Raw genomic sequence first — 27,500 nt, forward strand, 5'->3', positions numbered from 1 at the left:
CAATATTAAAATGGTATAACCATATAAACAGAGAAAACTGTCTTTAACATTGTCATGCTGTCCAGTAGAACTACAGTATGTCTATGCTTAATATTGGGGATGTCATTATTGGTCTAGTCAGCAGAGGAGGGTCACGCCCCCCCCCCCCCCCCCCATACTTGTTGTCGAAACCTATTTTTTTTAGACTCCTCCCTATGTCTACTTTATAATAAGAGATGTTAACATTGCAGAAAATTGTCCCATGACTGTTTTTCAGACGTCATCTTGGAAACTGCAATAGTGATTCTGACATTGACTATTCACATAACTTTTGAACCAGACATGGTAATAAGACAAATGAGACCACTTTTCCATATACCTGTACGTTCAACATGGGGAACTGATTGGAAAGATCAATGGGTTCATGGATACATGTTTAGACTGCTTTTTAGGACAGAAATGACCAAATGTTATCAACTATTCTACAAATCCTGACAGGAACAAGTGTGTAGGCTTTCACAAACAATGCAAAGATGCAACATGATCTCCAAAAATTCGATGCTCCTAGACACGGATGTTAAGGACACAAAATCTGTGTCCAGGAGCACGGATTTTGCCAAAATTCCGTGCTCCTGGACACAGAATTATTTTCCGTGATGGACACACAGAAGTGCTCTCTCTATACTCCCACAGCTCTGTTTCCACAGTCTTGTGTTTCCTCAGGATTTTTCTCATTTCAAATATTTTTTCTTAAAAAAAATATTTCTTACTGACAGGTTAGGGTTAGGGATTGTTTTAGTCTGGGCACAGCTATTTTTCTTTCATTCATTATATGAATTTGATAGCCTAGCAACCAACTGGAAAAGGTATTTCTCAAAAATATGTCTTTAATGACAGGTTAAGGTTAGGGAATGTTTTGGTCAGGGCACAACTTAAATAACTATAGCATTATTTTGTTTAGGATTAGCATTTGGTATGTATTTTCTAATGATAGAGTTAACACAGTGTTGTGGTAATAGCCTTTAGAAAGCACTTCCGTGTGCCCATCACAGAAAACAATTCCGTGTCCTGGAGCACGGAAAACAATTCCGTGTCCAGGAGCACGGAATTTTGGCAAAATCCGTGCTCCTGGACACGGATTTCGTGTCCTTAACATCCGTGTCCAGGAGCACAGAATTTTTGGAGATCAGGCTGAAAGATGACTCTAATTGCAAGTATTTATGAGTACATTATTTGACCTCAGGTGACTACTATACATACAGCCATTAACAGTAAAATATCCCTGCAACCATTTAAGGCTATGCTTATTCATGGTCAAGACAAACAGCATATTATGATGCATTGATGACTTCATCCCCTCAAAACATCTTAAAACAGGTTTCTCAGTGGCTTACAATAGCATCAGATGTCCTTAAAACTCAGTAAATGTTAACCAAAGTTTGACAACAAGAAAGGCCTCATTTTCAAGATGGCCACCAAGGCCCACAAAATGACCGTTGTCTGAAAATTACCATGCAGTGACAATAGCAATGTTTGATATGTATTGTCACCATGTACTATTCTAAATACCATGATTACTTGATGGGTAGGAGATATATTCTAATGTTGAGGAAATCCATTGTCCACATAACATAACTTATTGAATTGAATTAGAACTATGGCCAAAATTTCTGAAATTGAGCTGCCATGTGTAGACTCAGAATCATGTTCAGTAGTGAAGCAATATAGATGTTTTACTCCATGTTTCTGACTTTATCAATTCATGGAATTCATCGAATAATGCTGACATTAAAGGCCTGTGACTAAGAAATTGCACCACTGTATATAATTGACAGCAGTGTGAAATTCCCACTCTCAAGCAATTTTGAAAATTAAGAATCAGAATACTTCCATTTGATATTTCCCAACTCATGTTGTTGGCAGCACAGTGAGCAGAATTCCTCTCAAACAAATTCACCCGTTTTACTACTTTAAAACATGCAACACATCAGCCAGCTCCTACACATGACTATTTTCCTGTAATTTTGTTCAGAAAAAGCAACCATGGTAGAACACATTCCCAAACACCTACGTATGTAAACTTAACATGGCTACCAAAAGATGCCACAAACACTCAGAGCTCTGAGCATCTTTTGAAAGGCAAAGACAGCAATTTAAAAATAAAAGAAAACCTTTGGACATGCACACTACTCTTTCCAGACACATCTGTGAGAAACACTGTGTCTGTGACATAAATTGCTGGTCATAGATTTCCATTCAGCGTTCTCTGCCATAATGCTGTACCTCATCTACAGGCTGTACACGATGGGTCTCAGCACCAGCCTCTGCAACTTGCCGCGAGACTTCTTCAGCAAATGCTGAGAACATGTTGGCAACAACACCTTGTTTACCGTAACTCTGAGCACAGGGCCCAAGGTTTTGTGCTCAGTCCTCTGTTCTGCACCCTGCTGACACTAGACTTGCACGATAACCTGTTAGCAAGAACCCTCTTTGGAAGTTTGCAGATGACACAGCTCTAATGGCTGTCCTCACCATGGGCTGACAAGACTCACAGCAAGAAAGAGGTTGACGTTCTTATCAGTGTGGTACAGACAGAACCTCCTGCTGATGGGCAGCAAGACTTCGGAGATTGTCAACTTCCACACCCAAAACCAAGGACACACCCAACACCCTTCACTTACCATCCACACACAACACCCAGCAGCACTGATGTTATTGCTGGTGTAGAAACAGAGTGAACAACACAAAATCTCTGTGGAGGCACATAAGAACACCTATCCTTGATCACTGATCAAGCCCACTAACGCCATGGCTTCCTGTGTAAACTCGAGAGGGTAAGTGCTTCGGGAGCGTGTCTATGTTCCCACAACCCATTGGTTCCACAGCCCATTGGTCCCATATCACTAAGATTTTTAACATTATTTTTTTAGGCCCATTGGTCCCACAGCCCAATGGTTCCACAGGATATTCCAGCTGCTCCATGTACCCACATTTCTAAGGTGTTATTTAAATTTAGGCCCCATGTTCCATGGCAAGGAGAAAGGCACATGCTCTCAGTTTACTCAGAAATGTGGGAACATGGAGTTGTGGAACATAGGACCTACTGTATATTTGAATAATTTCTTCTAGAATAATCTGTGGGACCAATGGGCTGTGGTGCCAATGGGCTGTGGGAACATAGAGCTGACCCCAGTGCTTCACCATCCATTGTGAACATTTGCTTAGCTGGTGCCATTCATCCAAGATGGTGTAGTTCCCCATGTTGAAATTGTATGGAAAAGTGGTCTCATTTGTCTTTGTATCATGTCTGGTTCAAATGCTATGTGAACAGTCAAATGTCAGAATTGAACAAATCGCTACTGCGCTGTTTCCAAGATGACCTCTGAAAAACAGTCAAGAGACAATGTGTTGTAATCTCTTATTGTGAACTAGACATATGAGGGGGTCTAAAAAAAATAGGTTTCGACAACAAGTACAGGGTATGTGCTGGTGACTAGACTGTATGTACTTTCCTAATAGCAAGGATTTTTGGCCACAAGACAAGACAAAGACTGCAGTATGACTTTGTAGTACAGTCAAGCCCACAAGCTCTGCACACTCACATCGTCCACCATGAGTGTTGCGATGGCTCGCCCGATCTCATTGTAGGACTTGGCTCTGCCTGGAGGTCCAAGCAGCACGAACAAGAACCTGGAGAGATAGTGAGAGAAATACTCAGTGTTTCAGTGTTTCACACTTATGTTAGGGTTTACTTACACATGAAAGTCTTAAAGGTGATCACCACTGTCTTTAACTGCATTACAGCCAATCAATGTATATATTTTGACACGTCAATATGCAATGACAATACATTCAAACAAGCCTTGTGTTTGAACAAAGCCTGTTCTGTTTGTACACTTTTGAAGAGTTTGGTCATTTTGGTTATCATCAAACGGTTGCTTTGGTTCCCATGGCTACTGATGGCAGCATACCTGGTTGGCACAGGCACCTCGGTGAGCCCGCCCAGTGTTGTGGCCTGAGCCAATCGCACGAAGGCCACAAATGGCTTCTCCAGGAAGTCCACCTCTCCAATCAGCACGTTGGAGGCCTCTGCATCGCGTGGGATCTTCTTCATGAACTTGTTCTTCAGCTGCAGTGGGCAAAAATGACAGCCGTACATTTACACACCTGAGTTTGAGGGTATTTGCCCCAACCTGTTAATGGTGTGTAAGATTTCCACGCAAGACCCACATAAAGATGCCTACATTTCAAAGTTAGGATTTTTTCATGAGCTGTGAACAGAAGATACAAGTACTGCATACATTTATGCATGTCCCTGAGTTTCAGCAGTGCTATGTAGGCTTTACCTTCCACAGATACCCACAGCTGTTGAGTTGAGGGGGGGGGAGGGGGGGGGGGGGGGGGGGAGTGGGGGTTAAAAACAAATTCATAACCATTAGGTAAAGCAGCCAGGGATGAATTAAGATTGTAAAGGATCACAGGGTGAGGGGGGTAGCCTACTGCTTATTTCCCACTGCTGCCCTCTATGGGCTACAGCCACACAAAGCAAGTTTGGAGGAGCAAAGTGGGTGGATTCCAATATGCAGACTTCCTTCCTCTGTCTGTGCTTGTGGCCTCGCGTTTCACTGACGCCCCGCCTCTGTGGAGAAAATAATAAAGTTTCCCCACTGTCAGCCTAGCCACAACAACTTTTGGGGGACTGTTCTTCATTCACCATCCAGTTTGAAAATGAGAAAATAACATTATAATTGAGCATTTGCGAGATATTGAAATACAATTTTGTTGTCAGTGATGTCATCACATGGCCACAAGGAGGCAAGTGCGCAAGGGAGGACGGGAGTCCGCATATTAGAAAGAACCCAGTGTCTCTCTGTAGTCAAACTACTTCCACCTGTCCTTTCCTGTGGCGTGCGGCCTCTGGCCTCGTGATGCGAGACTCAACGTCATTGATCGCTGGGGTCACTGAAGTTTGCATTCGATATTTGGCAAAATCACAATTCAAAGGTCATTGTCTCATTTGCAATCGAGATGTTGAATGGGGGAAAGTCTTACGTACAAACAATGCTCTGCATGTTACTCTGTAGGGAAACTGGATTGTGTTCTTAATAGAGGTGGGGCAACACCAAGGCATGAAGCCAGGGGCCAAGGGTATTTTTTGGGGGCTTTACAAGCCTTTACTGTTTTTTTCTCAAACAGGACGGTGAAATAGAGACAGGAAGCCAGTTGGGAGAGAGAGACGGGGAGGGGCCGGTAAAGGACCCGGGCCGGGGTCAGCTGCGTAGAGTGCCCCACCATGTCAGCCACGGTAGGGCCGAAAGAAAGAAGTTTGACTTAAACCAAAAACGTCTTCCAAGAGAGAACATCACTTATTCTGTGACATACCGTAAGACCAAACCTACTGGACATTGCCTTGAAGGAAACAAATACTAGATCTGCATGCCAAAATTGCACAACAGAACGATAGCCCTCTTTCCAATTTCAGTATCTGATTGAAAAACCCCCATCAGACAAAAGACCAGGGGCTCAGTGAATGGATGTGTGGGACGTCAGAAACAGATCTATAGAGTATCGACAGCTTTTTCACTGCATGTGAAAGGACAATCACGAGGCCAACAGTATTGATTTTGCTTTGTACAGCAGCCCCACAATATGACAGAACAACTTGTGCAGCACAATCGAGTACATAGCATACCCACGCCAATATGCACACATACTACAGTATTATATTCATACATAGTGCATGCATAGTACAGGTATATGCAGGGTGCGATTTGTTGGGGGGGATGGAGGGGATTGTCCCCCCTTCTGGTTTTGATATTACCACTTTTTCTACATGGTTTTAATCACAGTTCATTGTAATTCCATTGATATTGCTTAAAATCTGAAGCATATCCCCCCTTCTGGTTTTCCAACAAATCGCACCCTGGGTATATGTACACGTACACACGTATGTACCTTTACACATACACACATACAGATACAGACACGCATGCGCACAAACACAGGCACACACAAACACATTCGAAATCTAAAGGGGCACTGACACAAACCCATAAACAATGCTTGTTTACTCACAAATACAGTATATATAAGTTCAACTGATCAACATATCAACATACTTTGACACACACCTACTGTGCATAAACACCCAGAGAGACAGACATATAGACACATATAGTGTCAACAACAGTGTCTGCATGTGTAGCACGTGGCTATGAAGTGGCTGGTGCTTAGGTCAGAGTCGCCCCCTAATCCGTTAATGCCGCTTTACTTTCAGAGTCACTTCACTTTCGACTGAGAATAAACAAGATCTTTTCCCCTCACTCTGACCCCGGACCGACCCCTGCAGCCAGCCAGACAGCCAGCCAATTTACCAGTACAGCCCAGTGTTGCCAGATGTACAATAATTATCATTTGTGCCCAAGTCAGTCTCACACCCAGTGTCCAAAAGTACATATCTATGACCAGACCTCAATATAATGTTGCCAAAGGTTCCCTTTTTGTGGTGCATCGTGATGCATAAGGCCAGCCTGCCAAGACATAAACATTTGCCTAAACCTAAAGGATAAGTTCAGCCAATTTCAACAGGCAGTTGTAATGCTCACACTACCCTGGACTTGTCAGTACCTAGGATTTTTTTTGTTTTCTTCAGCCTTTTCCGAGATCCTGGTCATTGTAATGGGGGCAGGTGTTTGTTTACATAAAAAAACATCTTTATTTATTCCCAAAAACATCCAAAAGGTTATGCAACATCAGCAGACAACTAGCAAACAGCGATACCTTTTGGGAAAATATTTGGAGTAGGCCTATGTTAAGAAAGTTTTTAATGTAAACAAAATCTGCCCCCATTAGAGTAGCTAAGATCTCGGAAAGGGCTGAGCCGAAAAATGCAGCTGGGCACTGACAAGTCAAGGGTAGCATGAGCAATACAAAAGCACTGTGATGGAGTGGCCATCACTAGGGTTGTGGGTGTGTTCTGACTAACATGCCAAAGAGCCTGGCTCTTTGGTGTAGCGGTCAGAGCCCTGGTTTACTACCCCAGAAGGTCAGGGTTCAAGTCCCAGCTGGGCAACTCTACTCCCCTTTGCTACAAGCACATTGAAATTGACAGAACTGCTCCTTTAACGATTACTTAAACATCGTGTTGTCAGTGGCAGCACTATGCAACGCACAGAGAGGTATGCATCATGATGCGACACAAAGGGGGATCCTTTGACATCATATTGAGGCCTGGTCAAAGTGTCACATACTGGCAAGCTGGGTCGGAGAGTTTTTAACCATAATTTTGTCCTCTGTCTCATGTAGTTATAAGTTATTCATGGTTGTCATGGTTTTTTGGGCATGGTTCGCGACTATGGTTCAACTGTGGATTAACTATGGTTCTATTAATGATTTTACCATGGTTTAACTATACCCTTGGGAAAATTAACCAATGGCAATATCAATGGCATCTCGCATTGAGGAATCGCAGGACAGATTATAGACTATATTGACGCTTTAGAGATCAACAGAAAACGTCTTTTGAAGCTATTTGTTGGTGGTGAGGATGGGCAGAATGATGGATAAAGCCATGCTTTCTGAAGGCGGAGCCAACTCGTGCTCTCACTTGCTGTGTTCCAATACTCGTACTGTCCGCCCTTTCCGCACTGTGTTTGGGTACGTAGGGTGTTCCATTTCTAATCGCGACGGTAAAGTGTACTGTAAATTACCCGGATAACGCCCCCAAAACGGCCATTTTTCGAAGTGTGGTGTTACTGTACACTTTTCGCACTCAACGGCCGCCATGTTTGTGACGTAGTTGAGTGTCAGATCTGTCAAACGGTTGAATCTCCGTGATAACAGCATAGTTTTGATTCCAAAGACAATCTGCATGTGTATTAGAGGCAGGGGTAACTTTAAAAAGTGTTAGCATAAGGAACAGTGCCTTCCGTGTTGAATTGCATATTGGTGGTTGGTAAACTCGGATGACACGCGACCAACCGTCATTTCCGTTAAGTGTATCAGACAGAACGGGAATCGGAATGTACTCGCCTCGTGAATTGCGGAGGGTGGAAAGGGTACTTCACTGCACTCAAACAAGGTACACAGTACAGAGGGTGAATAATGGAACACACCAACAGACCTAGTAGTGGAGCTCACAAAGCTGCACGGAAATACAGGTCGGGCAAGAGCCAGGCAAATGAAAGCAGGCCAAAAGCATGAATGCATGCTAACAAGACCTAGCTACGGCTAATGCTAGTTTACAACTGAGGGGGTGAGGGCCCGTGGATACATCAAAGTGAGTTCTCAAGTGCTAGTTAGCTACTGCTAATGATAGTAAGCCATAACTGAGGGGGTGGGGGTGCAGGGGTGCACATCAAAGTGAGTACATTGGGATTAGCATCAAAGCCATAGCGCCGTGGGAAACAGGAGCTCCTATACAAGGACCAACATAGACCCTTCAGACATTGATCTTATATCGCCTTCTCACACACTCACACTCACCCACATTCAAGAGGCAGCAGAACTAGCCACATCTGTATAGGCTATACTGTTATGACACAGTAGTAGGCTACGACGTGTACTAAACGACAGAGTCTAGTGGGCTGATTATTGCTCATTGTATACAAGCCTTTTGGGAACCAAAAAGAACTCAAACTATTGAGATAATTCTTCCATACATCTTAAAGGGATGGGATGCAGACTATCAATTGTATGATATTTAAAGGGACACTGTGCAGGAAATGGTCAAAAAAGGTACTGCAACTATGCTGCTCATTGAAACTGGGCTGCCTATTGCCTTTATTGCATTTATCTTTACATGAAGTTTACTAAGTAATAAACAAATATTTTCTAGTATGGTCCAAGTAGAGTCATTTTTGCAGCTAAAAATGGCTATTTTTGGAAATTCAAAATGGCGGACCATGGAGAAGTGCAATTTTTCCAGTCATAATGAATACTTAGAATTTGATGGTGGTGGTAAGTATTCATGAAAAAGGTAACATTAGTGAATGGGCAGCATGAATTCTGGAAATAAACAACTAAAACATCTCACACAGTGTCCCTTTAAAGAGAAAATTATATATTATATTGATGCATACACCAATACCACAAATGTACTCAACAATAGACTTTACACACTATCTAGTAATAACATTAGGCCTATCTCTATTTCTCACTCATGCAGTTCATGCTAGTCGAAAGTAGGAGTCGACCGATACAGGTTTTTTTAATGGCCGATGCGATACTGATTTTTTTTTTCATCACCCTTGGCCGATACCTGATTTCCGATACCTGATACCTGGGGCCGAGACAAATATTCCAGCTCTCCAGTTAAAAATAAACATTCCTTTAATATTATCAAATTCAGGTAGAACTTTTAAACACCCACTCTAACAATCAAGTAATGTCTAACAATCAAGTAATAAAAAAATAAAGTGTCTTGGTGCTTTTAAAAAAACCCTGAATGACGTAAAATAATAAATATTGCGCATCGGCCAAAACCACACGCGTATCGTCCGATACCGATAGACTTAAAATAAGCAAATATCGGTCTATCCTTAGTCGAAAGAGTTACGTATGTCTGTCAATGCTAACACATGTAAGTTGATTGCATTGACAATGAACTTTGACTCAGCCACCTTGCCAACTTCCATCGCTTAAACAAACCTACCCCCCTTGTCCCCTTGCCCCATGCCCTTTGCCTCCGGTCCCTGGCCTAGATTTTTGGGAAAAGGGGATGGGGGAATAGATGTGGAATGTACAGCATCAGTGGAATCTATATGACCCACTTTAGAGAGATACATTTGGGCATTAATATCCAACCGGACTCCTCAGTGTTTTTTTTTAAACACGAAAACTTTAAAGAGAGACGTGGGAGTTTTGGACTCAGCAGGGGTAAGTGATAATGAAGGCTTGACAGAACATACTGGCGTGCCAGTTCCTTACCTGGTCAGTGCTGGGGGTGTCTGAGATGTCGGTCATACTATGACTCTGAGCATGATCTGAAACAGGACAAAAACAATATATATAGAGGTGAAGCGAATACCGTCCCACCACACTGCCCTCCTTGGGGCGCAACTTGGTCTTCCCCAGTGTACAGATGAGGCATAAATGCAATTTCCATGCATGCATTGTGTGCTGTGGTGTGCTGTGTTACAATGACAGTGGGAGTTTTACAGTAGGTCTTCAACTTTAAAGTCTTAAGACATGGCCCTTGTTATTTACTAAAAATTATGGCTACCAGACAGTCAAGTTGTGACTCTGGGTAATATAGCAGTGTGTTGTATTATGGTAATAAAGGTGAATTTGCAGCACATTGTATCAGGGTATAAAACCAGAGAGATCCTAATCTTGCCTGTTCAACTTGGATTGCTAACAGATCTATAGCTGGAGGTACAAAGATCAGGTGTGATTTGGGGTTCAAAACAAACTTTCACAGCAAATGAACACGCACGCAACCCTGCACCCACGCACGCATGCATGCATGCACACACGCACGCACGCACGCACGCACGCACGCACGCACGCACGCACACAAACTTACATGCACACAACCACAAACACACAACCCCATTTTTGTTTGTGTTTTCTCGCTATCAATCTTTGTCACAAACTAACTATACACAATGCTTTGACCCAGGTGAAGGGCAGCACTTGGCGCTTTGTTCCACGGTTTATTCCACAGAAGAACCCAATCGCTCTCTCTCTCTCACACACACACACACACACACACACACACACACACACACACACACACACACACACACACACACACACACACACACACACACACACACACACACACACACACACACACACACACAGACAGTGTGACACCAACCCCCCCCCCCCAAGCTAGACGGCTATCTGTGTAGCACAGAACACATCTAATAAGATAAGAAGGCACAAAGCGTTACACTAAACAGAACAGATGACAGATGATACAACAGATACAGATGATAGGAAAACTGGACAATTCTCTAGAAGAGGTTACATACACAAGGACAAACACCGGCAAGGCAAACAAAAACAGAGGGGGATCTGTCAATATTTTAGCTGAGTGAGTGAGGGCCACTGCACACCAGTTCTAACAAAGCTCAGAGTCCTGCCCTCCCAACATTCAATTCCAGTTTTTTTAAACTCATTTATCCCTGATGCTGCATATACTCTGTATTGACCAAGGTACCTAGAGCTTTTTAAATAAAAAATGTAGGTATGTTAGAACTGAATGAACACATTCTAATGCAAGACAAGATGAGGGTCCTGGTTTTTAAATGTGCTTTGTAGGGCTTGACATTAACCTTTTCACCCATCAGCCAATGTAGCTTGTGGTTTTCCCAAGTCACTAGCCATTCAGGTGATCTATTAGCCACAGATTTTTTTTCCTGTCTCATGATAGTGTACCTCTAACCTCAGATGATGAGGTGCTAAAGCAAGATGAGTGTATAGCTTTCTAAATGGAAGTATATCAAGCAAATAACAACTGAGTTACTGACCTTGAACTTAAATACAAATAATTGATACAGAAGGGGCAAACAACAGAATATCTACTATGATGTGTATGTTATACCAAGGAATAAGCTGCCAGTCAAATTGGATAGTGACACTGACACTGTTACTAGCCACAGCCAAATTTTACCGGCATTTGGCCGGTTGGCAGGTGTCAGTGGCAAGCCCTGGTGCTTTGGCTATTTAGGTTCAGAATAGGCTGAGGGCCCCTACTGTATCCCCAAAAAGGATTTACCGTAGGCATTCAGCAGATCTTTTTTTCAGGTTTCTTAGGTTTGAATGCATTACATGTAATATAATCCTACACACATGCACTGATGTCCACCAACTTCAGCTGTTGATTACGATTGAGGTCTATTCTTGTTGGAGCCGCTTGTTAAAATAAATTGCCGAATTCACCTGCTTCTCTGCTTGTTTGCTACATAAAGTGTGCTGCAAAGGGGGTGGGGGCAACTGAAATTTGCGGATCTGACATTGCCGGAACTGATGTGTGATGGCCTTCTCTGTGTCTAAATTGTCAGACAGTGATCATGCATTTCGTTGTAAAAAAAAAAAAAAATCTGATGAGGGACATTTTGCTCCAATGATAATGCCACATCACTGTATGGTGGTAAAACATGATGCTTGGTGTGTGTGTGTGTGTGTGTGTGTATATGTATGTGTGTGTGTGTGTATTTTTTTTCCTTTTGTGTTTTGCTGTATTTTATGTGCTTGTTTTTTTTTGGGGGGGGGGGGGGGCATGAAACAGATCACCAAGATAGACATTCCAATCAGGGAGAGAAGAGGAGAGAGAAAGGGAGCGAGAGAAGGGGGGGGGGGGTGGGGTGTGTGTGGGGTGGGGTTTGAAGGAAGGAGAAGGAAAGCGAAGAATAAAACTCACGCAGGCGTCCATGGGAGGCACTCTGCTGGCCTCTTAGGTCCTCAGTGGAGCGATGCAGACCTGAGGCAGAACTGGGACTACTTTTAGGACTACGCCCTGACACACCACAGGAAGAGGAGGAGGATGAGGACGGGGGTAGAGATGGAGAGAGAGAGAGGGGGGGGAGAGAGAGAGAGAGAGAGAGAGAGAGAGAGAGAGAGAGAAGCAGATAGAGAGAGAGAGAGAAGCAGACAGAGAGGCAGACAGAACGGGACAGAAACAGAGACAGCGATAGAGACAGAGGAGGAGGAGGGGGTAGAGATGGAGAGAGAGAGAGAGAGAGAGAGAGAGAGAGAGAGAGAGAGAGAGAGAGAGAGAGAGAGAGAGAGAGAGAGAGAGAGAGAGAGAGAGAGGAGAGATAGGAGGCAGACAAAGAGGCAGACAGACGGGCAGACAGAATGAGACAGAAACAGAGAGAGAGATAGAGACAGAGAGACACAGAGGGGAGAGCAAAAAGGAAGAATGAAATAGAGAGTTAGTGAAAAAGATAACAGATAAAGAACGTTTCTTGAGACAGAAAAGTAAAGAAGTTGGCAGGAGAATGAGGTATAAGAGGGAGAGAGTGAGAGAGTAGAATGTAAGAAACAGAAAGTGCATGTGTAAAAGAGGCCAACAGAGAGGTGTTATGTTAGCCATCAAGGGGGTGATGAGTGTGGAAGAACTCGGCTGTGCCAGAGAGAGAGCGAGAACAAGGGAAGAGAAAGCATATACAGCTGACCCAACAGAGAATTAAGGAAAAAAGTGAGTACTGTGAGTAGGTTATACAGAAGTGATAGTGATATAGCATGAGAATTAGAAAAGTAGCAAGGATTTCAAGATTGTTATTTTTATGATGTGTGGATGCTGGTGGTTAAAAAGGCAAGTGACATGGTTATTGTTACTCAGAAGCTGCTTTTAGAGGTTGGTATAGTATGTTGAGGCTGACAGAGAACCATGCCAGTGCCCAGTCCTGGACCTAATGTCTAACCAACAAGTGTTTGCACCAAAACTTTAGGTGTTCAGGACCCAGAAAGTTAACCTGATTAACGGATTAACTCACTGGCTGGCGTGGGGCTGGAGGACTTGCTGATGTCTGCTAGGGAGCGGTGGATGGGCTTCTTGGTCTGATGTTGATGTACAGGTGTGTGTGTGTGTGTGTGTGTGTGTGTGTGTGTGTGTGTGTGTGTGTGTGTGTGTGTGTGTGTGTGTGTGTGTGTGTGTGTGTGTGGTGTGTGGTGTGTGTGTGTGTGTGTGTGTGTGTGTGTGTGTGTGTGTGTGTGTGTGTGTGTGTGTGTGTGTGTGTGTGTGTGTGTGTGTGTGTGTGTGTGACTGACTCACTGGCAGGCGTGGGGCTGGAGGACTTGCTGATGTCTGCTAGGGAGCGGTGGATGGGCTTCTTGGTCTGATGTCGATGCTTCCTCAGCAGCACAAAGCTGATCTGTTCCCGCAGCTCTGGGCCAATCAGGCCGTCCTGGATCTGACGCTCCACAATGTCATCTGAACATCAACCACACAAGAGTCAACTGGGTTATAGGTCAAGGGATATGGGTCAAGGCGTCAAGGGTTAATGTTAGGAATCACATAAAATAACATCCATATATGTTCAATACACAGGAAGAAATGGCCATGCAACAGTATACGACCACAATAATTCACATGTCATAAATTCTTCACACTACGAGTCGTACGAGTACAACAGAAAGTCATATTTCTAAGTAATAGGACTATAAGGAGGAGCTAGAAGGAGGATCACCAAAGTAACTCAGACGTGGATGTTGATTTTTTTCTTTATAAAGGTGCCAGACTAATAATTAAAAATCCACATCTGAGTTGCAGACAATTTTATTCATCGATGCTTCTGCAAGAGAATCAACGAATCGTTTTTTTTTTTTTTACGTTTCTTATTGCTACACTCATTTTGTGATGCATATTATTTTACTCATGCAGTAATGATAATACTGACTGTGCTAATAACAAATAAATTGTATCTCAAATAAAAGGCATGCAAATACTAAAGTTTTAGTTCATTTAACTTTTTTTTTACATAACTTAGTTAAGGTACAAATATGTACCATTGAAGTGAATCTAATCAAATCGAATCTTCAGTGTCGAAAATAATCGAATCGTTGGCATAAGAAATCGATATTGAATCGAATTGCCAAGACGGCTCAGGGGTGAGTTTCTCAAAAGAGAAGTTCTTAGCCTGTTAGCAACTTCGATAGTTGCCAAAGGGGAAAATGCATTGAAAACAAGTAGCTAATGTAGTAAGCAACTTAGGTTTTGAGAAATTCACTCCTGATTTACACCCCTAGGTAGGTAGTAGTATAACTGACCAATGATCTGTGGCAGGGAGTATCCCTCCAGGTCCAGGAGGATGCAACCGGTCTGCAGGCAGGTGCGCAGCTCAAACAGGCTGTGCAGACTCAGGGTGGACACGTGGGGCTTACTCCACCTCTCACCTCCCTTCTCCACCTTCTCCTCAAACTTCACCCACCTGATAAGACACACACACACGCACGCACACACACACACACACACACACACACACACACACACACACACACACACACACACACATCAGGGTGGGCACGTGGGGCTTACTCCACCTTTCAGAGAGAGAGAGAGAGAGAGAGAGAGAGAGAGAGAGAGAGAGAGAGAGAGAGAGAGAGAGAGAGAGAGAGAGAGAGAGAGAGAGAGAGAGAGAGAGAGAGAGAAAGAGAGAGACAGAGAGAGAGAGAGAGAGAATCACATGCATTTACTGATATGCCCTCAGTGTTTACCTGGCAGACTCCTTCCACTCCATCTCTCCGCCCTCGTGCTGCAGGGTGTCCATCTCGGTGAAGATGGTGGGGGTCGGCTCATCATCCTCCGCCAGCAGACAGCGCAGACGCTCAGCCGCAGGGGAGACTAGGGATGGGGTAGGGGACATCATAAAGAGAGTTCACAAAGTCAACCTGCACAATACACACACACACACATACTCTCTCTCTCTCTCTCTCTCTCTCTCTCTCTCTCTCTCTCTCCAATTCAATTTAATTAAATTCATTAGAGCTTTATTGGCATGAAAATAAATACATTTTGTATTGCCATAGCATTGGCTGAAACCTCTTTTGGAATAAGTGCACATTAAAACAATAATTATTAAAATAAACAATAAACAATCTCTCTATTAGCATCCTCCCCCAGGATATTGCAGAAGCTCAGCTGCTTGGGAGACTATGGAGACCCCCTCCAGGAGGTGGTGCGGGTAACAGAGTTCACACAGTTTACCTGCACGTTGCCCACTCTCTCCACCGCTCTCTTTCTGTCTTCTGTCTTTGTCTATCTCTGTCTCTCATCGTCCTCCCTCAATAGACAGCGCAGTCACTTGGAGATCTTTGTTGGTGATGAAGGTGTTAACTGCAATGCAATACTGCCTCTCTCTCTCTCTCTCTCTCTCTCTCTCTCTCTCTCTCTCTCTCTCTTGCTATTGCTCTCTCTCCTTCTTCTACCCCTGTAGACAGTGCAGTCGCTTTGTTTGTTCAGGACACGTGCACGCATGCACACACACACACACACACACACACACACATCCAAACACTCACACACACATACACACACACAGCCTATCTTCAGGTTCTGTTTTGAGGTTAAATTCAGGTCACTGATGTCCTGTCCTCATACCTTTGTCATCTTAGTCGCCCGCTCATTTCCGATGTTCTTGTTATGGTTATTCTATCTCATAAAAGTAAAGCTTTTGTTGGTGGGTGAAGGGTGATGTGTGCATGCATTTTGATATTACCTTGTCATCTTAAGAAAATGGCTAGAGAGGAAATTTGTTACCCTCTGTGTACACCCTAGTATCCAATATAACGTGCGTTCAGCATAAGAGCAACACAGCCGTTATGTAACTTAACAACACGGGTGCCCCTACGATAAATACAGCACATATGGTATATAAATAAATATTCCATTATGTATGACACCATTACAGTACAACATAGAATTGAGGTTGGTCCCAGCAGAGCCGGTTTCAAAGGCCATTAAAGTGGCCTAAAGCACTTAAAGGGTCATATATTACCCCCCTGAGCCCAATCCTCGCAGCCTTAAGGCACGCCTCTGGATTTAGTCTAGTTTTCCAGGAAGCTTTATTGAATGGTCATGTATGTGGACCACCCAACCAGAGGAGTGAAAAGCTGCACATGAGCTGACCTTTGCTCTCTGACCTCTCTGTGGTGTTACTGTGTCACTTTCAGGCCATTGCGAAGCACGCCAGCTGGAGTCAGATATCTCTGGCAAACATAACATGAAAATATGATACATGTACGTACTGTTCCTTTTGTAGTGTTACTGTGTGACTTTTAGGCCATTTCCACACCATGCCAGTTGTAGTATCATATTGAAGCAGTGTAATAAACATGGCATTATGCACTCACACTGTCATTGCACTAGTCATTGTAAATGCTGAAACACATGTTAATTCGTTTAAAAATATATATTTTTAAAAACTCTGGGTGTATCGAATCGTAGGACAAAGATCGTGATATGAACCGAATCGTTATTTGAGTGTATTGTTACAGCCTTACATGTAACGCATGGACACTTCCGCACTGTATGAGTTCGAACATATACAGTGCATACATACACCACATTGAACATGTGCTAGGGCTCTACATTGGTTTTACTTATGCATTGTGTCATCAAGATAATTTCATCTTAGCAATAACAACAGTCTTAGCATTAGGCTAGCAGTTGAACCCTAGCAGGCCACTGGATAACGGGAACATTTTGAAACATTCTTGGGAAATCCCTCTGAGATCTCTTGTGTGACACATTTCCCCTTCAGTGAAGTTTACTGGGAAATTCATAATTGAAAAATACCCATAAGCTTGTTTATAGGCTCATTATTAGCAACAAACTATTGGATGCCAAAGAAATGTATCTTAGGTCCCTCTTCCAATTTCCCCTGTCCCCGTTAAGAAAGACACAACAAATGCATAGTAGCACAATACTCTTCTGCTGGCAGTGTAATTCAGACTAAAAAGGCGGATACATTGTATAAACAACAGCGAAATGTGCTTTTAATCTCAATATTAACTGTTAAGATATGGTATGCAATGATTTTGGCATTTTGGCCATAAAACAAAAACGAACTGGCTGCCCAGATCTATATCAAAGCACTGTGGAGATAACTATAATAGATAGAACTATAGATAACTATATCATTTAACATTGCTTCATTGTTCCTCTTAAATGATTCTTCACATTGAACAACTATAAATTAATTCTAATTTTAAAGACGACATCTATTAGCAATTTTCGACTTTCCATTAGGTAAACCTAGGCAATTGCCTAGGGCCCCGACCAAATCTGTCCTCCATAGGGGCCCCAACTGTCACACCATTCACGGTAAACACACAAAATAGTAGCCTTTGTCACTTGGAAAGTAATCGAAGACGAAACACTTAAATAGCACCAAAACACAGAATTTGACTTTTGAGGGCCTGTGTTTACATTTCGCCTAGGGCCCCAAAAATGTCTAGATCCGCCCCTGGCCTGTAGCTAATACACAGCTTGAGAGGACGTGTTCTTGTCGACCCCATCTCAACCTGTGTTGCAGCTGTTATCCCTTTTCTGTTATCCTGGCCAATGGCTTTTATACAAGGATGTGTTCTTCAGCGACCCTTCACCCTGTGGTGTATAGACTAGAGTAGCCTAGAGCCCATCACAGATCAGGTGCACGTGGGTGTTGTTTTTGTCCCGTCTCTGTGAGAGGAGACCGCCGGCCACTGTGTAATCCCTGCTGATCCTGTGGTACAGACACCCGTGTGGGGCTGTGGAATGCCATCTATGTGGCCCTAGGGCTTATTTTTAGACATTTCTGGCCCCCGTGGGATACAACTCCTTACCAACCACCAAATCACTTACTTTCAACTACTATGCACTCTGGTCATAGAAAAATACAATGTAAAAAATGTTTGTGTTGACTGAACTTAACTCGATCAAGTCATCTTGTTGATTTTACTGAGTAAAGTTGAGTCAAGGATTGTTTTGGGTTTTTCACACTTTTGCAAATATTTCAAAGTTGATGTAATTAGTTTGTTGTAAATAGTAATGAGTTGACTCAACATGACAACAGTAGTTCTTCTGCAATTAATCCACAAATATATATTTACTGTACTTCCCAGTGTTCCTTACATTAAATATGTGATCAATAATGGGCACACTGTTTCTGTAGCCTCTTCTGGTAGATGGGGTCGCCGGCAGGCCTATTCACTATTTGCTGAAAATACTCAACTACATCATAACAACATTGCTATGACAGTACCGGGAGCCTTAAGTAACAGACTAGACATAGCCATTACAACTTTGGTGACAGTAGGTCTCAGACTAGACATAGCCATTACAACTTTGGTAACGTAGGCTCTGTGCTAAGGGGTTAAGCGCACTTGGCATTTAAGAGCTACTCTGAATGACAGCTGTATACTATAAAGTATACAGTCAGTCCAAATTATGATTCTATTTTTCTATTTAAGCATTAACCTGCATGCTATCATGGACTACGCATGTATGCTCTTGTTTTGTTTCAAGCGATTTCCCAATGGAACCACTGAAAACCATTTTCAATCAGAGAACACGAGGACCAGGAGGGATTTTGACAAATTAGGCAACTGAACATTGTTTAACAATACAATAGGACTTAAAAGGACTCTCTTCTGACGCCTTATGTAACAATAACTCACAAAAACACAAGCCGAAATGTTGGTGAAATGATGCAACCTCATAATGTGCACCTTTCCAACTGTGGAAAGCTTCACTATTTGGAATACTTTACGTACAAAGTACTACACTTAACACTACATTTAGCTGACTTAGCTGTTATCTCCAAATCGACTTCCAGTTATTTTAAGTGCAGGGTATTGGTAACAGTCCCTGGAGCATTGTGAGGTTAGGTACCTTGCTCAAGGGCGCTTCAGCCATGGAGCGGCATAGGGAGTGGAAGGGTGGGATTCGAACCTGAAACCCTCTGATCTAAAGCCCATCTCCTTGACCACTAGGCCATGGCTGCCCCTACACTACAACATGACAGAGTCTTTAGTCACATTGCACTTTGATCATTGTCATTCAACTAACTTACAGTAGGAGCCATGTCTTCACACAGTAAAAGTATCAATAAATCACTATGTGCAATGCACCTCATAACCCAAAAAAACCCAGTACTGACAAGACTACAAGATAACTCCTCATGAATTGGATCCTCGCACACTCAAGCTCACTATGCTTTCTTACATTGTAAATAAAGAATACAAGATACGCATCAGCCAAGGAAACACTTAATCTAAAAGCATGTGACGCTAAAACAGGTGAATTGCTATACTCAGTCAAGAGTCTGTGCAGGAATAGGAAGTCACAACGAGGAGGTTATATGAGGAGAACCATCTGGCCTTACTGTCTCTTTTGCCCTGAGCTGGAAAAAAAAGCTCTGGGTATACCTAAGGCTTTACTTTGTTGTTGTTTCTATGACGTTATCATGACGTCGCCATGGTGTTATGAAGACCATTACCTCGTTGGCCCTCAGGTAGCGTGCAGCGCGAGGCCAGGCTCGACGACAGCGAGATCAGCGACTCCTGGAGGCTCATGGGAGACCCTGGTAGTCTCCCTTCACTCCCCAAATCTTGCTTCATGTCTCCTTTTGTCTCTCACTCACTCACCCAGACAAACACAATCACTCACTCACACACACACGATGAAGTGGAACGCAGACACACATACGCACACCCCGTCTTCTCGCTTCAACCAAAGCTCTGTGCTTTCTTTTTTTCCTGGCTGTGTTGTTTTGTCAGCAGATGTGCGCAGGCTTTTTGGTTGCCTGCGGTCTTGGTTAATCCGTCCTGCTATGGCTGCTCCTCCATGTGAAGTCTATGTCCCCAGGCACATCCATTGGCCGAATACACACACGCACACATACAGTACACACGCAGGTCCGTCCCTCCGTCCGTCCAGCACCATTCCCTAAGGACTGCAATGTCCCAACCTGCTGCCTGCCCTGCCTGCCTGGTGTGCTAGATCTTTCAGACTGCCCTGAGCTCCCTGTGAGCTGACAGCCTAAATCCCCTATGGCTAAACGCTGGAGGCTAGAGGGTGGAGGGAAGGAAAGAAAAGAAAAGAAAAGCAAAGAAAAGAAAAAAAAGACGAAAGTAGCTCATGGTTGAGAGGGCCAACAAGCACCATTCTCCTCCTCCTTCTCCTCCGCCTGAAGAATGCCCTACCTCCACTTCTGCCTCCTCTTCCATTGGCCAGTTGCATCTACTACCTCACAAAGGGACGCTGACACAAGTGCTCACGCTCTTTCGCAAATCAACCTTTAGTATTTTGGTACCACTGCAGAGTGTCAACAAGACTTGCAGGAAGTCCATGAACCAGGTGCTCAGTGTACCTTTTGGGATTTTACTTTCAGGATGAATAAAGGGCATCTATTTGTTTCTATACTCTTCCATTCCAACATTCTTCCATTTCAACAGGAAGAATTTAAAGACACCATTCCGTCTTCTGTCCTGATCTGGCTTGATGACGATATGGTGGGATTGAAACCTTGTCTTATTTTGGAGTGAAGTCAAACAATGAGCACCACAACTCTTGTGAAACACCTGCTACATTAAGCTGGTACCTCTGCTCAGTTTAGCACTATCTTTGGATGTGCACAGCACTTCGATTTTACTGCCATTTGACCTTGCAGAATTTTAAAATTCCAACACTCTACTACCCCAATGGTTAATATTTTCATTACGTGCATTTACAGTATACCCCAAGCCCAGCTCAATGACAGTGCTTCCCAAAAAGTGGTCTTTTGTAGTTGTAATAAACACTTTCATGTTTCTGAAGCTACCATTGAACCAAGTAAAGCATGTACATAGCCCTCAAACAGATGGTGGTTTGGGTAGTCTGTAGAAGAAGAGAGGAGAGCTGTCCCACTCAACTTCGAGGTTCAGACCCTGGTCTCTGTGGTAATGTACTGCATGGTCTAACGAACCATTACACCAAAACTGGCATTGCAATCAGAGCACACCCACAATCCTAGTAATTGCCACTTACAATTATTTTCGCCCAAGGGCCAAATTATGTAGTGCAAATCAGGCTAAGGGCCAAACAAATCGCCTGACCGTATAGCCAAAGATACCATACATATAGTTATTCATGTGTTCCAACCTCATGGCGGGCCAAATGTTTGCCATACCTGGGCCAGATCTGGCCCATGGGCCGCCATTTGGAGACCACTGCCTTATACCGTGGTAAGTGTATCCTTACCCTTCACACAACCAAGGTGTACCTCACCATACCATACCATACAATACCACACCATACCGTCTATGCTTCACCGATCACTGGGAACTCTCATACCAGCAGGGACAGATTACTGCATGGGCCTACTAGGCCCAGGCCAAGGGCCCTTAGAGTCAAGTGAGCCCTGAAGCTCAAGCTAGCCTCTATACCTGCACTCTCAAACTACATTAACATTTTAACAACTGTATTTTCAAATATTCTTGGGAGCACCCTACCGACAACATAGACTCACCTGGCCTAAAACCCTGCACTGCGTTTTGTGAACTAGCAACACCAATTGAGGAGGGGCTTTCTTGTTGTCTGGCCCAGGGGCCCATGGAATCATAATCCATCCCTGCCTACCAGTGTCACCTATTCCGGGGATCATGCGGATTGTCTCACATGGCTGGCCTTCCCAACAACTCGGGCATTGATAAAAATACATACGTAGGAGAATTGCCTCGCTTGGCTTTGAACCTGTATCTTTTGGGTTGCAAATGTCAGAGCACACCCACGACCCTAGTTATGGTCACTCTACATCACACACTCACATCCTTGGGGTTTCTTAAGGAGGTAAACTTAGACATTTTTCTTTGTCAGAAAAAATGTGTGGAGCACTACTATTTGACATGAGAATGTACATGTGTAAGCAGCCGTCAGCAGCATGCAGTGCTGTGTCACACAGGGAATGTAGTCTAGACCATGTCTGGCTGTGTTAATAATGTATGAGCTAGGGTGCAGCTTCACTCTCTGGGTGTTATTGCTTTATTATTATATGGTTGTGACGTCATCAGTCGAATGCTCCATTCATTTCAACGGGGCTCCCCAACGTTCGCACGTCTGTTATTTTTCGATAACGGACGGGTTGGTCTATAACAGACCGCTGTCAATGGCAACAAGACTTTTCACTGCTAAAGCGACTTTTCAACAAGACTCTAATCAGCTGCTGTGATAGACAACACCTGTTGTCCTGGCTACCTAGCTGTTGCCTAGCGGTGTTCCACAACGGCACTGTTTTGTTTTGCGCAGCAACAATCTTAACATTAAATAGGCCTAAAGAAATGTCCCCGCCATGTGTGAGTCATTTAAGTATATCCATATAATAAGCGGGTTAACTTTCGGCGAGTCGGTCGCTTTGTGGAATAGCAGCACTTCAGAGAGAACAAGACCCCTCCGCTCCGCGTCGGGGTCTAAAGATTCTCTCTGTCGTGCTGCTATTCCACGGTAGCGACCTTCTCGCCGAACGTTAACCCTTACATAATGCACACTCCAAGCTCTGCTGAGCACAGGTTTTCAAAGTGGGGGTCGGGGACCCCTGGAGGGCCGCGAGGGGATATCAAGTTGGCAGGAAAACTATAGCGAAATAAAATAAATAATTGAATAATGACTGAATTTTTTTATTAACTAAAGTAAACCAAAATAAACCAAAAATAGGATATACAATCCCAGTGGGGCACTAACTCACACACCTAGAGTATTGTGGGCCTACAGGTATAGGAGAATTTGCCTATATGTCCATGCGCTACCTGCTGTTTGGGCATGCTATGAAAAGGATAGACTGATAGCGGACTGTGACTGAGTTATCATTTTCTTCTTTACAATGTTTATAGGTATGATGTGTTCTGTAGTACTTAAATGGGTTTAGGAATGCACTAATTCTATTTAGTTGTGACAGGGGGAGCACAGACAAAATAGTGTGGCAGGGGGGCCTTGGCTGGAATGTATAAGTATATATGGGGCCTCGTCATAGTTAAGTTTGGGAACCCCTGTCACAGAAGTACACAACTCTTCAGTACACAATAATACAGTCTAAATGAACCATCTGATATCACCGACATAACACAACACAAGCTATTATAATCAGAGGGTTGGAAAATTGGAAGAACCGGTCACGAAACATGTCTCAAAATTGAGTTCTTGCGCTTCATGAAACCATCAAGAGATGTATAGAATCACTGCATTTCGATATATATTATTTCGATTATATTTTCGATAGACTTTATTTTGATAGATGCCGGTATTATGTTTACATATATTCCAGTAAGCATTACACTAGCCTACATTCCACTGCTGTAATAACAGTTTGAGAAGCATTGTCTGGCTGTGGGTGACTATTGCTGCTGGGGTTAGGGGTGTCTTGTTGTTGACCTGGGGCCTAGGAGCGGGGATGTGTGTGTATGTGTGTGTGTGTGTGTGTGTGTGTGTGTGTGTGTGTGTGTGTGTGTGTGTGTGTGTGTGTGTGTGTGTGTGTGTGTGTGTGTGTGTGTGTGTGTTAGGGGTGGTACGGTTCACAAAATTCACGGTTCGGTTCATATCGCGGTGTCAAGGTCACGGTTTTCGGTTCTCTACGTTTTTTTTTTTTTAAGTTCATGATAAATGGTGCACTGGCTAATAGAATCGGACTTATCACTAAATATCCTACATATAGTTTGTATAGGGTTATAATGTGAAAATGGTATGATTTTAATTGTGTCATCCTCTGATTTGGTCTTATACGCTAATGTTTTAATCAGAGAGACTGGATAAGATACCCCTAGAATCTCTGTTTTACATATTTTTCTGGCCAGTACATGAATTGCGGTTTGCGATGGCTTGCACGGTTCGGTACGGTATGTGTGTGAATTGTACGGTTTCGGTTTTCGGTGCGGTTTGTGCCATCCCTAGTGTGTGTGTGTGTGTGGTGTCTCTGTGGGTTGGGGGGGGGGGTTGTCATAAGTCATAAGCCGCTTACGGGGCCTGAGAATGGCCAGGTCTGGGGTAGGTGGTAGGTGATGGGTGATGGTATCCCTGATGTTGTTTGGTGGGGTTGAGGTTGGAAGGGGTGGGGTGTGTGTGTGTGTGTGTGTGTGTGGGGGGGGGGGGGGCAGTGCAAAAGGCTTACAGGGTGCCATTAATCAGGTCTTGCTCAATCTAATTCCCAGGCCACCTTGGAGTCAGGCAAGACTTTGCTGCCTAATGAAACCCAAACACACACACACACACACACACACACACACACACACACACACACACACACACACACACACACACACACACACCACACACACAACACACACACACACACGCGCACACACACACACACACACACACACACACACACGCACACACACACACACACGCACACACACACACACACACACACACACACACGCATGTATGCACCATGCGTACCCACACACCCACACACCCACACACACACACACACACACACACACACACACACGCATGTATGCACCATGCGTACCCACACACCCACACACCCACACACGCACACACACACACACACACACACACACACACACACACACACACACACACACACACACACACACACACACACACACACACACACACACACACATGTATGCACCATGCGCACCCACACACATACATGCAGGCACGCACTCACAGATGCACACACACACACGTACACACGACACACACTCAGACACACACACACAGACACACAAAAAAACACACACACACATACACACGACACACACCCAGACACCCAGACACAGACACACACACACACACACACACACACACACACACACACACACACACACACACACACACACACACACACACACACACACACACACACACACACACACACACACACACACACACACACACACACACACACACACACAGCACATGTGGCCCTAGGTTTGCACTACATAAATTTGCAATAGAGTATAATAGAGTATAAAAGCATATTGCGCATAGCGTGTGCCTTGAGTTGGGCATTGTGTTCCTTTCCTTAACTTCGCACATGACACGAGTGTGTGCGCGCGCCCACGTGTGTGTATGTGTGTGTGTGTGTGTGTGTGAGAGAGAGAGAGAGAGAGAGAGAGAGAGAGAGAGAGAGAGAGAGAGAGAGAGAGAGAGAGAGAGAGAGTGTTTCTGTGTCTACATTGTGCATTTGAGTTTTGCTTCGTATCTGTACCACTAACTGGTGTAGATGACTAATAAATACAATATCCAGTTTATCATAACTGGTGATTTACTGTGTATATGTAATCACAAATGTGTGTGTGGTGTTTATCCTTCACTCTCAGGTGGAGTTGACTTACAGTATGTATACAACACCATATTTTATAGTATTTGTTATAAATAAATTATATTTTGAGCAGAGCCTATGAGCATTTCTGTCTGTAAAGTACTTGTGTGTGTTAGGGGTGGAACGGTTCACAAAATTCACGGTTCGGTTCATATCACAGGGTCATTGTCACGGTTTTCGGTTCTATACGTTTTTTTTTAGTTCATGATAAATGGTGCACTGGGAGTATTAAACCATATTTATATAACTGCAATTATAAAGTGATGATGCGCAAATTGAATCAGCTGTCGTCAGCGGCTGTGGGATGTGCGCTGTTCCAAATGCCCTCTCAAGTGGCTAATAGAATCAGACTTATCACTAAATATCCTACATATGGTTTGTATAGGCTTATAATATGAAAATGGTGTGATTTTAATTGTGTCATCCTCTGATTGGTCTTATATGATAATGTGTTAATCAGAGAGACTGGATAAGATACTCCTAGAATCTCTGTTTTACATATTTTTCTGGGCAGTACAGGAATTGCGGTTTGCCACGGACTGCATTTCACGGTTCGTATCGTGTGTGAATTGTACGGTTTCGGTTTTCGGTGCGGTTTGTACCATCCCTTGTGTGTGTACGGTATGCCATGGTATGTGTTGGATGCGTTTCCTTCACTCACTGGTGGAGTTGACGTCTGACGCCAGGGACATCTGAGACTGGTGTCGGGAGAGTCCCTCAGAGGCCGTGTCGTCATAGTGCTCGTCGCGAGTGGAGTGGTGCTCGTGGTGATCTCCGTGACGATGACGCCTCTCGCGACGGCCCTCCTCGCCCGCGTGGCGCGACGCGTGGCGGTGGCGGCGCCGCCTACGCCTGTAGCCCTTCGGCATCGGCACCCCAATGTAGATGGACTGCTGGTCTGGAAAACACACGAGGGAGGAAAATGTTACTTACAGTACATACCACACACGCACGCACACACACACACACACACACACACACACACACACACACACACACACACACACACACACACACACACACACACACACACACACACACACACACACACACACACACACACACACATCCATTCTCTGTTACAGTTTTTTTCAATTGCTAACAAGCTTTTGTCCAATCCTCAGCGACATTTGCAAAACTCTTAACACAGTTAACACACCAAGGGCTTTCCATTGCCATGCAGTTGACACATTACATGCCTTTTTCACACAATTAGCAGTCAATGAAGGCATTTCTAAAACGCTAACATTTCCTTTACACACAGGATAACCACAGCAACAAAACAATGTATCTTTTATGGCTTATTTTCAAATGCTTTCACACAGTGTGTCAAAACTGGAAATACAACATCCAAATCCTTATTTCAGTAAAAATGCCTTTGCATGACATTAGCAAGAGTACAGTAAACAGATTATTGATAAAGTAGAAGAAACTCCTCCAATTTTAGTTGTTTGGTTCTGTTGACCGTTTTTGAAAAAGTAAAAAGTTGTCTCACAATCACAGAATGAAAATGCTTTTGGGAAGCACCCCCATTCCTTTTGTGAATTTCAAAATTCGCATCTGTAAGCATAGTGTCTTCAATTTGATCTAAGATCTGTGGTACCTACATATACTGAGTGGCCATGAATACCATTGACAGCATTGTAAGTGTAAGGTTTACTGTAATGTTTTATGTATTTTGTGTGACATTCTAATTCTGTGTGGACTTTTAGGCTTTATCCTCCCAAGACATTTGGCGCCCTAGGCAATCGTCTTGTTTGTGCTTAT

At 43.7% G+C, this 27,500-nt stretch overlaps 1 protein-coding gene across 2 annotated transcripts in view; it reads right to left on the reverse strand.

Annotated features, from left to right (window-relative positions):
- Positions 1-27,500, reverse strand: part of slc4a5b (solute carrier family 4 member 5b) — a 96,692-nt gene that overhangs the window by 19,333 nt on the left and 49,859 nt on the right. For both annotated transcript variants that reach the window (XM_063209981.1, XM_063209982.1), the window contains 7 exons: positions 26,395-26,631; positions 15,148-15,274; positions 14,701-14,861; positions 13,706-13,864; positions 9,907-9,962; positions 3,951-4,108; positions 3,582-3,669 (listed from right to left, as the gene is read on the reverse strand). In XM_063209981.1, the coding sequence (XP_063066051.1) occupies positions 3,582-3,669; positions 3,951-4,108; positions 9,907-9,962; positions 13,706-13,864; positions 14,701-14,861; positions 15,148-15,274; positions 26,395-26,631 (986 nt within the window). The remainder of the gene's footprint in view (positions 1-3,581; positions 3,670-3,950; positions 4,109-9,906; positions 9,963-13,705; positions 13,865-14,700; positions 14,862-15,147; positions 15,275-26,394; positions 26,632-27,500) is intronic.

Source organism: Engraulis encrasicolus, chromosome 11 (genome assembly GCF_034702125.1).
Source record: "Engraulis encrasicolus isolate BLACKSEA-1 chromosome 11, IST_EnEncr_1.0, whole genome shotgun sequence".
Classification (NCBI taxonomy): domain Eukaryota; kingdom Metazoa; phylum Chordata; class Actinopteri; order Clupeiformes; family Engraulidae; genus Engraulis; species Engraulis encrasicolus.